At 30.0% G+C, this 14880-nt stretch overlaps 1 protein-coding gene across 1 annotated transcript; it reads right to left on the reverse strand.

Moving 5' to 3' along the window:
* Positions 1–3544: 3544 nt before the first annotated feature.
* Positions 3545–12785, reverse strand: LOC139426823 (uncharacterized). The gene is made up of 2 exons (XM_071186915.1): positions 12700–12785; positions 3545–4019 (listed from the first exon to the last, which is right to left on the reverse strand). Exons 1-2 carry the CDS (start codon positions 12783–12785, stop codon positions 3545–3547), a joined length of 561 nt encoding a protein of 186 aa, XP_071043016.1.
* Positions 12786–14880: the final 2095 nt, after the last annotated feature.

Genomic DNA, 14880 nt, shown 5'->3' on the forward strand with positions numbered 1-14880 from the left:
TATAAGAATATTAAGGAATATTAAGGAATATTTTCAGAAATAGAATTTAGGAATTAAAGGAATAATTTTTTATGAAAAGTTAAGAAAATCCATAGATTTTCTCTAGTCTAAATGACCTCTGGTTTTTTAACAATTCAAGATCCCTAAATTTTCCCGTTCGAGTGATATTCTATTAAATTAAGAACATTCTTACAATTTTATTCTTTTTTATGGCCTATAAAAGAAGTTTGCAATCAATTCTTCCGGCAGCTATGTTGATATAACGGAAAAAATAGCATATGATGTTGAAATTTAACACACCTTTAAACTTTATAAAAACGCCAAAGTTAGAATGATTTACTGCCTTATATCCTTAGAAAACATAATACAATGATTTCCTCATATTAGAACATTAAAGATTTTTTTCTGTCTTTCATTCTAGTGTTATCTAATATTTTTTACAGATAAACATAAAAAACGAACGAGAAAAAACTGGTGAACCGTTATGTCTAACAGAATTACATAAATTAAGTAATACAATAAAGTTATTAAGTACTTTAACGTATTAATAGCGATGTTGTTATATAGAAAAATGTTTTTAACATTATTTGAAGCATGAAGTAATACGTTTTTTTGTAAGTATCCGTAATAATCACACCGTTAAAAATAAAATTATGGAATTAATTAAAGTGCGAAATGTATCATCCATAACATCAATTTTATTGTAAAATCCATTTTTACAGTAAAATATTATGCCATAATTCTTACAGCAGTATTTATTTAATTAGAATGATTCAGGGATTTTACGCTAATTATTACTGTAAAAAATACAGTATATTAGATTTTTGTTCCATATCATGTTCCGAATAAAATTTAATCCCAAGTAAAAGGGGCAGATACTGTTTAAAGTAATTTGATTCTGAATTTTAAACAGTGCACTGTTGCTATTAATTTTTTCATCCCTTATAACAAAGTTATTAAGTACTTTAACTTATTAGTACTACTGTGCTCAGATTAAAAAATGTTTTTAATATTATTTGAAGTATGGAATAATAAGGTTTTTTGAAAGTATTATGCAAAATGTTCCATAATGATAGCACTGTAATAAATTCTGTATCAAATTACGGGGTGCATCATCCGTAGAATCTACTGAACAGTAAAATCCATTTTTACTGCAAAATATTATACCGTTGTTTTTACAGTAATATTTATTTAATTAAAGTGATTCAAAAATTACGGTACATCAGTTTCTTTGTTCCATAACATATTCTTGTAAAAATGGATTGTACAGTAGAAAGTACCAGCACCCAGGTAAATTTTCTATGTTTTTTACAATTTACTTTCACTTTTAATTCGCGAATTCTTTTAAGCAGTTAAAATGTAGTACATTCATTAAAGATAGTAAATTAATATTTAGACGACAAAAAAAAGTAAATACGCTTCCAAAATCTAACTCATCACTATGCGTCACAATCTGTTCAATTTCCGGGGTAAACAAAGAGATATTAAAAGACGAATATTAGAAACACCTCAAAGTTTAATTTGGCAATATATTTGATTTTGATGCTTCTCCTGAACTATATTTCGATTTAAAATTTTCATGAAATCGAAAGAACCTGTAGGGGAGAGGGGGGGACTTGGGAACAGGGGCACATGTGAACATGGTATGTTTTACCAATATGATTTGAAACAAAAAATCTTGAAAAATTTTCAATTGATGGCAGTACTAGTCCTACCTCTCTGCGAAACTCTCAGTACAATGAGACATTTTGTTGTTCTATTCTGACAATTTCTTTGTATCAGTTGGTGTTGTATATATTATAATCACTAGCTTCTTCAAGTGAAAGCATAGTATAAGTCAACTAATAAACTGAAATTAACTATTGCAGACCATTATATGAACATTCAGGTAAGTTTATGACAATTAATTTTTTTTTTTACTCAATTAAAAGTTCTTTATTTTTCAAGTTAGGTTTAAGAAGGATGATGGGGGCACTTGTGAACAAAACATCTGGGGCAGATGTGAACAGTTCACAAGTGCCCCTACATAGTATTAAGATTATTATCCTCATGATATTATAAGTTTAAAAAATATGTATGCATTTAAAATTATTATTATTTAATTTTCCATAATTAATTTATTATTTTTTTCTTTAAAAAAATTTTTTTTTTTATTAAATGGTTGATCGCGCATCACGCATATTAACTGATACACCTGAGAAAGATAGAATTGCTAAACTACAGATGAAAAGATAGAAAAATGAAAAAAAAGCATGAAAGAGTATCAGAGAGGAAAGAAAAAGGCCCATTACAACTCCTGAGGAACATGAAGTTGCGAAAAACCCAACAGTGAAAAAATTATTGTACAGCTGAAAAATTATTTTCTTATTGACAGTACTGTTGTACAGTTTAAATTCGCATAGTAAGCTACAACCCCTTCAGTATAATACGTATCTATATCTGTCATATTAAAGATTTTTTTCCCTTGAAATATGATGATTGCTTTGTGTTTTTAATCTTGTTCATATGTGCCCCAGGCATGTTCACATGTGCCCCCAATAGGGGCACATGTGAACAATTGAAGTCATTTTTTTAAAATATCATAAAGTAAAAAAATATTTTATTAAAAAATCTCAAAAAATTCCATAAGACGAAGAAAAGACAACTTAAACATATGAACTTCTTTACTGTGAGAAATTTATGATATTTTATGAAAAATGAAGAAATAAAAAAAATTGTTCACATGTGCCCCCCTCTCCCCTATACGATTTTTTTAATTCGCACTATGAGATACTTTACTACGATTGCAGCTCTTTTGCATAACATTTTGGTTCAACGTGCATCAAGCGTTGTAAGAACGTAAAATATTTTTAAACTAGTAACGCAATAATTAATCATTCAGTTGGTATAATTTACACCCTCACAATAAACATGTTCAATGCTCAAAAAAAAGCAACTAACTCATTGAATTTTGACTTTTTTGCCAAAAATATTCCAGAGCTCTACTACTCCGGTATTTTAAGAGTCAAAAATCTAAATCTTTCAAATTAGGCATGTTTATTCAGAGAAAAGTGAGATTTTGTGTATGATTTCGTAACTTAAAATGTATTTTTTTTTATTTATTTCCAATGGCAGATTATAGACAATAACAGCATGCATAAACATGGAATAAAAATAAGAACAGAAACAAAAGATGCTGCAACAGAGTCTATTAATCACAACATGTCTCCAGCTTCCCAATAGCGTTCAGTGATAGAATACCTGAAAAATGCAGAGCAGCGGAGGTGCGTGGAGTCCATGTCACCAGATCTGCAAAGAGGGCATACCGGGGAAGAAACGATACCAAATCTAGACAAATGTTTCCGCAGACAGTCATGACCGGTGGCCAAGCGGAATTCAGCCACCGCTCTTCGTCTTGGGCCATTTCGCAAATTTAGGATGGTAGCCCTCCAAGACTTAATAGAAGTACGGTCGATAAATTCTTCATGAGCACTGGTCTTAAAGGTCCTCTTGATAAGCTGTTTGATGGAACAGAAGGGCATATTGTGCGCAGAAGTCTGAATAATTAAGGCCCCTTTTTTGCTAAGTAGTCTGCATTTTCATTAACCGTAAATTCGCAATGGACAGGAATCCACTGGAGAACAATGGTTTTAAGAAATGCTAGGTATTTAGTAAGTTGGAAGCGGCAATCTAAAATGTCTCGAGTTAAGGGATTATTTAAGGATGCAATGGCAGGCAAAGCAGCTCTTGTGTCACATAGGACAACAGCTTTTTTAAAAAGATCGATATGACACTGTAACTGGACTAGAGCTATTCGGATTGCAGCTATCTCTCCATCAAAAGCAGATCTCTGTCTCACAGGTGCATAAAACGAAAAAGCATCGGAGAAAACTCCGGCGCCAGCATTAGTAGGAGGGATCTGTTTTGGTAGGAGGGATCCGTTGGTGTAGATCCGACACTCAGGCTCAGGGCAGTAAGAGCTCAATACTTCATAAGTCAAGACTTTCAAAATAGCGGGATTCACATTGCGTTTATTTACACTTTGACATAAATCCAAATTAATTTGGAAATGTTTCAAATTTACAAATTAATTTTGATTTATGTCAAAGTTTAAATAATCGCAATACGGATTCCGCTAATATCAGAATAATTAAAATATTGATAGGCTAATTAATTAGTATATTTAAGGGTAGGGTTTCGAAACATTAAGATTGAAACCTAATAAGTGGAAAATCTCATCATTAAATTAAAAAATTAGTGAAATTGATAGCTTTTTTATTTTGCGAATGATATTTTGATATATTTTTCTTCTTCTTTTTGTATAAACTATCATTAAATAAAACTAATGGATATAATCGGAGAAATGATAATGAAGTTTCTGGTTTACAATCCCATAATTAAAAAAAAATAAAAACATGCTTCTGATATTAAAAATTAAAATATACAGTATTTAAAACATTTATTTGGTAATTTTTTTCTGTTCATATGGGAACGGTTTTCTGGAAGTTTTCCAAAAATAGAGTTTTTATTACCACACATTTAGTGAAAATTACAAAACTGAAAAGTAAATTGAACCGAATAAATTATTTTTATGCTATATTCTAAGATATCATAGTAAAATTTTTAAAAAAATCAACAATTACCAAATTTTATCGCGTAATATCAAACCATATTTCATAATCAATTTTATCTAAGCGTTTTAGGGAAAATTACCGATCTTTTTGGTGTCCCCATAGAGCCAGAAACGCTGCGAATTTTACCGAATTCTAATACTTTTGACCATACTTTTTTCTCTCTGCATATATGTATGCATATTCAGTAATGTTTAACTACAAAAATGTAAATGAAAATACTTAAAAATGTATAATTTTATCTTTATTCAATTTCAAAACCTTTCCAACGTATAAGATGTTTCGTAAAGACTGCCCTTATTACATATCTTTTAAACCCTTATCCAAAACAATTCTTACTTATTAAAAAAGTATGCACATTGGGAGTCATAAAATAACATTCAAGCATGGATAAAATAAAAACGTGATTGAAATCTGACAAATCGCAATGAAGGAAGGCGAGTATAGAAAACATTAAATCATGTTTGGTTGCAGGTTGAAGCATGATGGTATTGCAATAATCGTTTTTTAACTTTTCTCTGTATCCTTTCGTTATCAAACATGTTTTGATCTTCGTACACCTGACTTCTGTCAACTGAATAAGTCAGTTTACGGTTATATGGTTTTATGGTTATATGGTTTTTTACTTTCCATCTCTTTAATAAGTAAACTATTTTGCCTTAAATATTTAAAAAAGGATTCTAAAATTATATATGGATTGTTTTTTTTCTTTCATATCTTGTTGATTTTTCGAATAAAAGTTGTGAGTTTGCAACGGAAAGAATTTACAATTTTCAAAAAATATAAATCAAATATTTTTGAAAAAAACATATCTTATTGCACCAAGGCAAGGTTTGTGTAAGTTAGATCTATCGCTTTTAATATTCATTATAGTTAGCTAAACTATTTATAACTTTGCAACTAAATTGTCAACTGAATAAGTCAGATTATGGTTGTATGGTTTTTTACTTTCCTTCTCTTTAATAATTAAACTATTTTGCCTTAAATATTTAAAAAAGGATTCTAAGAATATATATGGATTGTTTATTTTTCATATCTTGATGATTTTTTGAATAAAAGTTGTGAGTTCGCAACGGAAAGAATTTCCAATTTTCAAAAAATGTAAATCAAATATTTTTGGACAAAAAAAATCTTATTGCACCAAGACAAGGTTTATGTTAGTTAAATCTATCACCTTTAATATTCATTATAGTTAGCTAAACAATTTATAACTTTGCTTATAAATTATTCATTGAATTTCATCAAATGTGACAAATTAGATATTCGTAAAACTTCGTCAAAATAATTGTAAACTTGAATAGTTTCGTAACTGGAGAGAAATGTAAACTCAAAGTTTAATCATAATGCTAAATACATACTTTTATTCAGCTCACCTAACAGTTTCAGAATTTAAATATTTACTTAAAGCACCCCAGAAAAGAAATATATTAAAGCCTCTCACTGGCTTAAATTTTTTCGACGCATATTTACATCATAATTCTGTAAACAACTTTGGAAATACATGATAGATATTTCTTTTCAAATATTGAAATTCTTTTGTGGTTGGAAAGAAATATTTAAATTACTTCTCTAAAACTAAGTTTTGATCCTAAACAGACGCATAAAATACTAAGAAGGTGAAGATTTATAAAAGTTAAATTAAATAGTTATTGTATTTCTCAAATAGGGAGAAGAATAACTTTCTCTGTAGAAAAATAAAACAATTTCTGCTGACAGGTTTAAACTCTATAGTTTCCTAACTTTTATTCCTTAACTATTCGCAATGGCTGTATTATAACTATTACTCATAATAAAACTATTTTCTATTCAAATAGCACGTCAGCAAATCAGATTTAATTTATATTTTAAATCCTGTTAAAACTATTATGGAAATACGTAAATCAATCTTAAGCAAACAACTGACCTGAAAATCAACTTTCTGTAAATCTAATTTACAGAAAGTAGATTTTCAGAAATTATTTAATAAGTTTACAATGCGAAATAGTTTAAATTATTCAATTCTATTTTAAATCATACTTACATATTATCATATCTTAAAAATGATTATACTTACATATCTTAAAAATGATAAGTGTTTGCAGAATTATGAATAAGGGTGATTCTCACAAAGCATGACTATTCGGACCAAAAAATTTCTTGAAATTTAAAGTCTTCAAAATAATCTAAAGCTTTTTTTGTATACTTCTTTCGCTACACTTAATAATATCTTGTAGGCAGCTGTGTAGTTTATTGACATTTGATCGAGAAAAAAAAAATAAAATAGAAATTCATCAAATCTTGAATGCCAGGAAAATGACATAGTACATTAGAAGTTTAAAAAACAGTCATTTTAAGTTAATAGTAAGTAACTCAACTTAAGCCTTTATGTTAGATGGACCATAAATTGCTTAAATTAGTTCTTTTTATCCACTGTAGAAAGAAACAAAAATTTTTTCGTTGCTGATATGTACAGAATAAAATTGTGCATCATAATCAATCATTAAATAAATAAATAACTTTGATTACATCCAAGCATATTACAATCATTCATAAACTTGGTATTAGGTTAATATTTGCTTTCCCTCTTTACAGTATTAACAATTAAAAAGAATTTCTTGTAACACTTCAATGTCCTGACATTCATAAGCCAGGAAAATGACAGCCTGGATAATGACAAATTCGCCATTTTATAGCATATAACTTTACTTTAATTTAATATTTTGGCCGAAGGCGTTTATATTCTGCAGAAAACAACAGTATTTCTTAAAATAACTCAGATAAATCTTTGTAGTTTTTGTTATTAATGATTTCAAGTAGCCAGGAAAATGACAGCATAAAAAATCACCTTGAGAAAATTTTTGAAACAGATTTTGAGCCAGAAAATTGGTTCTTTATTCATGCAACAAGACATGTTCAGATAAGAGGGTATCTAATCAATCTATTAACATAAGATATTGATTCCTGGTGCTATCTATTTTAGTTATAAATCACTAAATAAAAGTAGCCGGGAAAATGACAGATTTTCATGGGACAAACAAATTATTGACAGAAAAAATTATTTTAAACGAAGTTCTAGTAAAAATACCCTCTGCCTAGATTCTAGAAATGCTTACATAGGATAAGATAAAAAAAAGTAGATTTTGAAAAATGTATGGGAAGTTTTGAAGCTAGTTATTATTGGAAATATTGTTTGGGACATGCCAGGAAAGTGACATTTTGATATTCAATTAAATTTTTTAAGTATACAAAACAGTCAATGCTAGTGCAAAGTCATTTTAAAATGCTAACAGCAATACTATTTATTACTTTTTTTTTAAAACAAAAGTTCTTTTAGTATTATAATATTAGATCTTGGAGCAAGGGACAGTGAATTGTCATGTTTCGTGAGAATCACCCATAAACCAGTTGCCCTAGAATCACGCTATTATTTTGCTTTTCATTTAAAACAACTTCTATTAGCTCCATTGTAAAAAACGACAGAGAAATTAAACTTCAGAAAACGCATCAGTTACGAAAATAATCACTGACTCTTAATGGTTAAATTAGCACGTACTGAGGAATATTAACCACTATTTATGCGAAAAAGTTTAAATTAAATATACCATGTTTCTACACTGAGAAAAAAAGTCTGGTTAAAACTACCTGAATATGGTAAAATTTCGTGTTTCTTGCTTCAACAAAAAGCTCAGAAATATTTACCGTAGCGCTTTGGCAATGATTTTACTAAAATTAGCAATAAAATATGGTTTTATAATACGTGATTAAAGTTTTGTAAAAAAGGTAAAATTTCGCAATTTTAATATGATGTTTAAGAGCATGGCATAGAAACTACTGTTGTCGTCGTCGACCATTAAGGTAGAGGGGGTGCGATTGTTATCGTTTTCTAGTGGTGCCATCTATGGCTAAGAATTCAACTTCTGCCACACCCGTTCATAGGAGGAACCATTCATACATCCATTCATTCATCCACAGATCGTAATTTTAACCTGAACCCAAGAATAATCAATCTCCAATTAAGAAACCCCATAGGTGTTGTTTTTTAAATGGGAGATGGAGGACTTTGTGACCCGAAAGACTTAATGTGTACCAGTCACCATTTACAACATGGGGAGTCTTCGGCCGGCTGGATTCGATCACCCGTTCTCATAAACATGAGTCCAGCACCCTGCCAACCCGGTTATCCGGTCATAGAAACTATAAATTTGGTAAAATTTACTTTTAAACTTTGTATTTTTTACTAACTGTGTGATGATGAGAGCTATAATTTTGAAAACCAAAATGTCCGGTAAACCGTTACTATATGAAGAGAAAAATTACCAAATGAATGGTTTAAATACCGTATATTTTGGCTTTTATTTGGGGAATTATGGTTTGTTTGTTTTTTACCAAAATTGTTATTACCGTGCAGTAAGATAATTTTACCGGAATTTTATTTTGCATGATATTTATGCGTGAGCACCAAAAAAAACGGGCCACCCGGAATAACTTTTGATCTCATGATTGGACCTTCACGTTCTAGGACTCTATCTTAATGGTTCGAGGGGGTGACCACAAATATGCTAATTAATTAATGCAGACCATATTTTTTAAGTTACGAAATCAGACCCAAAAACGCACTTTCTTTGAATAAACATACTTTTTTTCTACGGATTATGATTTTTGATCCCCAAAATATAGGGAGCAGCTGCAATCTGGAGAATATGGTCTAAGTAAATTGATCAGCTGGGTGGACTAAAGTCTTAACCCCTTGATGTTAATTTTACTTTTAGCATTTTTATTATTCATTTTTAAAAAAAAAATTAAATTAAGGTGGATTCCTAGAACGTGAAGATCCAATCATTAGAACAAAAGTTATTTAGGGTTGTCCTTTTTTTGTGCACTTTACGTTATTTAATTTGATTGGAACTGAGTTAAACAAAATTGTTAAGATAATTTTTGTTTCATATCTCGATTTCATTACATATAATCTATTTCCTACTTTCGTTGAACAAAGTTGCTTTATTTTAAAAATATTCATAACTAGTAAGCTTTTAAAGAAACAATGAAAATATAATCACCCATTAAATATTTGCTTCAAATCCTTCAACTTTTGTCTATTATACAAATCGTAATTATAATTTTAAAATACTTAAATTTTGTATTTTTAAATTTTGTAAATTAGTAATAAATTGAACTCATTTTCTTTTTATAAATTTGAAACTCTTAATTTAATAGCTACGTATTTTTTTTTGCCACTCTTGTTCAAATATAGTCAGTTTTTTTTCAACATGCTGGTTTTAATTTAAAAACAATTTAAGAATTGAACATGAAATTTTTACAAACAAAAATGCATTTATAAATAAGAGAAGAACAGAAATTTGAAATTTTTTAAAACAAGTATACTTTATTTTTTATTTCTCATTTATCATACTTGTGCGTTTTTATGTGACGTGACTGCGTATTTTTTGGAATAAAATAGCATCTAAGTATGAACTGTCTAAAATATTTGTTAAATTTACAGAAAAAAAATACTGCCAGCTAGTGCGCCAGTATAAAATCGTTTATTTTACAAAAAAATACCGTTATTTAAAAACGGCTCCTTGCTTTTTAGACAGATAAGTACTGTTATTTTAACAAACAAACTCCATTATTTTGAGAAAAAATCTCCATTTTATTCATACGATATTCCAAACCTTAAAATAATTTCTGAAAAGTAAGAGCTAGTACATAAAATAATCGCAAAATGATTTGAAAAAAAAATAGCGCTATCTTACGGTATGCAAAACTGTACGGACGAAACTAGAAATTGAATTGACAATTTTAATCCGTTTATGATTAAGAGAAAAAATAGAGAAAAATTATTTCATGAAAAAACAGCTTTTAGCCAATATACGGAGAGAGTCTGTAAAAAAAATTGGGAATTTTTTGCAGCGCACAGTAACGATTACAAACAGAAAAAGTCTGCATTTATCTTTAAACAGTTTTTTTTCTGCAAAAAAAATTTTTTTTTTGTAGAATTTACATTTATTTTTTAAAGTGTAATACTTATAATGTGAGTTTCATTTTATAAAAAACCACTTTATTATAGAACAAAAAAATTCAAAATAAGCATATTGTAAATTTATTAAAATTCCATTTATATAAATAACCAAAAATTAATCTTAATGCATCATTAGAAACAATGCATCCTAGCATATTATAATAGCTAAATGATTTTCAAACCTCAAAGATTCTTATCTCATAATAAATTAACTATCTTCAGATAATAAATAATTTATAAAAGAAATACTACTTTAGTTGTTATAATTAACTTTTCTGTGCATAAACAATTGTTCTTTGGGGGTATTAACAAAAGAATTTCCTTTTTTCTTTCTATTTATCCATTGTTTCACAAGATAGGCATGAAGCTTTATTGAAGAAAAAAAAAGTTGCAATCAATATTCTGTTGCATGACAGCGTCTGGCATTAAACTAGGTTTAGAAAAAATTATCAAAACATAACAATTCTTTAACCTGTTCTCCTGAGGTTTAGAAACTGATTAAACATTCTTTTTCCAAACGTTTTGTCACTTTTTACTCTAAGGTTAGGATGTCGATAATTTTCGAACATAAATTTTTTAATAAGCAAAAAGGAATGTTCCTTGATGCATAAGGTATTTTGTTTTTTAATAAATATTTTTGGTATGAATACATTAAATCTTTTCTAAAACGACAAACCTATTTGGTTAAAAAAAAATAATGCTTATCGCGACAAAAACTTCAGAAATAAAATTCTTCAGTGTTTTTATCGTTCATTACTCATTTTATGGCATAACAATCTTTGAAAGATTAGGTCTCATGTGTGCTCTAAAAATATTATATCAAGTAAAAGTTCTGAAGCTTATAATGCATAGAATGTAATCATTTAGAAATATTAGAGAGCGTACGGTATATAAAATTTAAGGAATATTATGATGATATTTTTTAACTTGTGATGATATGACAAAATATTATAATATATGAAATATTATAATATATCATAATATATGGAAAAAATATTATAACAAATGAAATATTATGATAATTTGGATTTTACGATACATAGAATGCATGAAATACTATTATAATATTCTAAAAATATAATGGAACTTGAGATGCATGAAATATTATGATAATTTTAAGGAAATTTTATGGGAGAAACAAAGAAAAAGTTATTCATCTAGATATTAATCGTAATTGAGGAAACTTGTTAGTTGCTTTGTTTTTATTTAAAAAAGAACTTAAATCAGAGGGTTTTTTTATTTTATAGCCGGCGTTGAGCAGTCGATCCAATTCTGAGATTACGGTTACCAGTGTTCAACACCGTAGCCTTGTAATTTTAAACCCAACCCAGAATACAAGGGAGCTCTTGGATCAAGCATTGGCACAAACTAGCCTTCGTGAAGGACTTTTTGATGGAACTCATCTGCATTTGCGGTACGTGGATAGGAAAACCAAGTTAACCTCCCACGGTTTGTGTGATGGCAAGGGGAATCGAACCCATGATCCGTCTACCACTAAGGATTTTTACATCAGCACTGTGGTCTGTGTGAGTTGGTGACAGAGTTCATATTAACCAGACTCCGCTGGGATTCAAACTTCGTTCACCTCATTAGAAAGCGAACGCTTCTAAATGTCAAATGTTCTCCTGAGCCAAAGTGTAAAATGGTCAGAAATCATTAGTTATTACTTAAATTAAAAAGCCATTTTTAATCGAGTATTATGATCAAAGCTGATTCCTTTTGGTATCAGAAAAAAAAATGCAAAACATTATTAAAAGCGAAAATAATTTTAAATCGGATCGAACTATGATATTGTTCAAATTTGCTGTTGTATTACATTGTGTTTTCAATGTATCAGAAAAATTACATATAAGTATGATAAATATGTAAAGGTGTAGCCTTTGAAGCAGAATTTTTATTAAACATATTTTTCATGCTTTTTTTTCATTATTTTGTAACAATTTAGGTCAAAATAAGTAAAGAATATTATATTTAGTATTTTAATAATTTATGCTTATGAAACACAGCATGAAGCGTTAACACATTAATAATAAAATCTTCTAAACACGGCTAACTTTTTTTGGTTCCAATGAGCTGCACAATCGGTCTTGCCGATGAGCAGACCTAGTGCGTTCTCCGGAGATGGTATCCACTCTTCTAGGACCACCACACACAATGGGTGAGATACCGTTGGTCATGTTAATTTGAACGTCTAGTTTCTGCCGCACTAGATGGCAGCACCGGGACTCTATTTGGATGCTAAAGTGCACTAGGAATTTAATTTTGCCGGAAATGCCACTAGCCAATAAGACACTCCAGGGATGCTTTACATGCCGCATAATCATACGACATGGCCGCTGAGGATTTTCTGCATCCCGAAAATCCGGTGTCTGGACCGGGGATGGAACCCGCAGACTTGAGCTCAGAAGGCAGACGACAGACCAACTGAGGCCACCCAGCCACACACGGCTAACTTTCAAACAATAATTTTCCAAGTTTGCACTTACTTGCAGTCATTTTGATCTAAGAGAAGCATTTATTCATCCTTGAAATTTATTTAATGTAAAAAATCTATTATTGATACATTTTGAATATGAATGAAAAAAGAATTTCTATCTTTTTTTGGATTTTACATTTTAGAACAAAAAATGACAGAATATATTTTTGTTAGCAATTAAAGTACCAGAAAAAAATACATAAAAGGAAAACCGGTGTCCCATCTACGATAAAGGGTTACTAAACTAGAACTACATACTGGAACTTAAAATAATCTAGTGTTGATTATGAATTGAACTTGAAATTCTGACTACAGAACTCAAAAAACTTTAAGCAAAGGAACTTGATTTTGACGAAATTATTTTGGAAATTCGTGAAAATCTATAAAGTTGCTGAAGGTAACGTGTGACGAAACGAAATGCAAAACTAGAGAATTCAAATGAAGAAGATTCTTAGTTATCAGCGTTAGGAAATAAAACAGCGGCAAAAGCTGCTAATGTAACACATTTTTAAAAACCGTTTTTTAACGACCTGGCAGAAAAATTATCTTATGTCATGTTAAGCCAACCATAACATGCGTTTACACACAAACATTTACCCGACCACAAAATGTCCCTTGGAATCCTCCTTCCCTAAGCTTTTCAGTTTTCTACATCTATTACCGACGTAGTCATATAAAAGAGATTTAATTAATTGTTAGATTCAAAGTCCGCGAAAATGATTTTACTGTGGAACTCAATTCGTTCGAAAAATTGTGCTCTTTAAGTTGTTCAACGCGCTATTAAATTCCAGTTCGGTGAAAATAAGCTTCGCATAATTATTTCTATTTAACTATTGGGCTCAATTTGTAAATGACTTTCATTTTTAAAGAAGAAACCGTTCTGCCTTACGCTAAACTATGAGAAAAAATTGCTTCACAATATTTTGCCCTGCTAGGTCAATCGTGTTTAAAGGAATCAAAGTTTAAAGAAGTCATATTGAACCCTAAATAACTAAACATTCTTTCAATACATTGTTTACATGCAGTTTGGCAAAGTCGAGATATTACTGTGATATTTTAACGCTTTCGAAAATTGCAAAAATTACATTTTATTACTTATCTGTATTATAATAAAAATGTAAGAACTTTTCTCTTAAGCTGTACTAACTTGCTTGGCGTAAGTAAAGTAAAGATAAAAACAACGCACGTTTCATTCATAGTTTATAAATCGAATAATTAATTACAGATTAACACTGACTTATTGTTCGGCTTTGAATAGAACTCCTCCAGATTAAAAGTTTGGGGCTGTCTGCTGCTATGGCAACATGCGAGAGCACATTTCTAATGGGGGTGCAATGGAAGAATGTAGGTGTTGTTTGGTTTACTCTCGCAAAACCTATTTTATATTTTATAACCGTCGTTGAACAGCTGACCCAATTTTTGGGTTTACGACTACTAATGTTCAACTCCGTATCCTTGTTATTTTGAACCCAATCCAGAAGAGAAAGAAATTCCTGGATCAAGTATTGTAAGAAATTTTGGCTACGTAAAGGACTTTTTGACGAAACTAACCCGCATTTGCGTTACATGGAGAGGAAGACCACTAGAACCTCCCAAGGTTAGCCTGATGGCAAAGGGACTCTAATCCATAATCCGCCTACCACTGAGAATATTTCACATCAGCACTGTGGTCGGCGTAAGCCTGATGCGGATTCGTATCGACCAGCCATCGCTGGGATTCGAACCCGGTTTACCTCATTGAAGGCGAATGATCTATACCTTGAGCCATCGCGGCTCTCTCGCCAACCTATGCCAAG

The sequence above is a fragment of the Parasteatoda tepidariorum genome, chromosome 10 (genome assembly GCF_043381705.1).
Source record: "Parasteatoda tepidariorum isolate YZ-2023 chromosome 10, CAS_Ptep_4.0, whole genome shotgun sequence".
NCBI classification, from domain to species: Eukaryota; Metazoa; Arthropoda; class Arachnida; order Araneae; family Theridiidae; genus Parasteatoda; species Parasteatoda tepidariorum.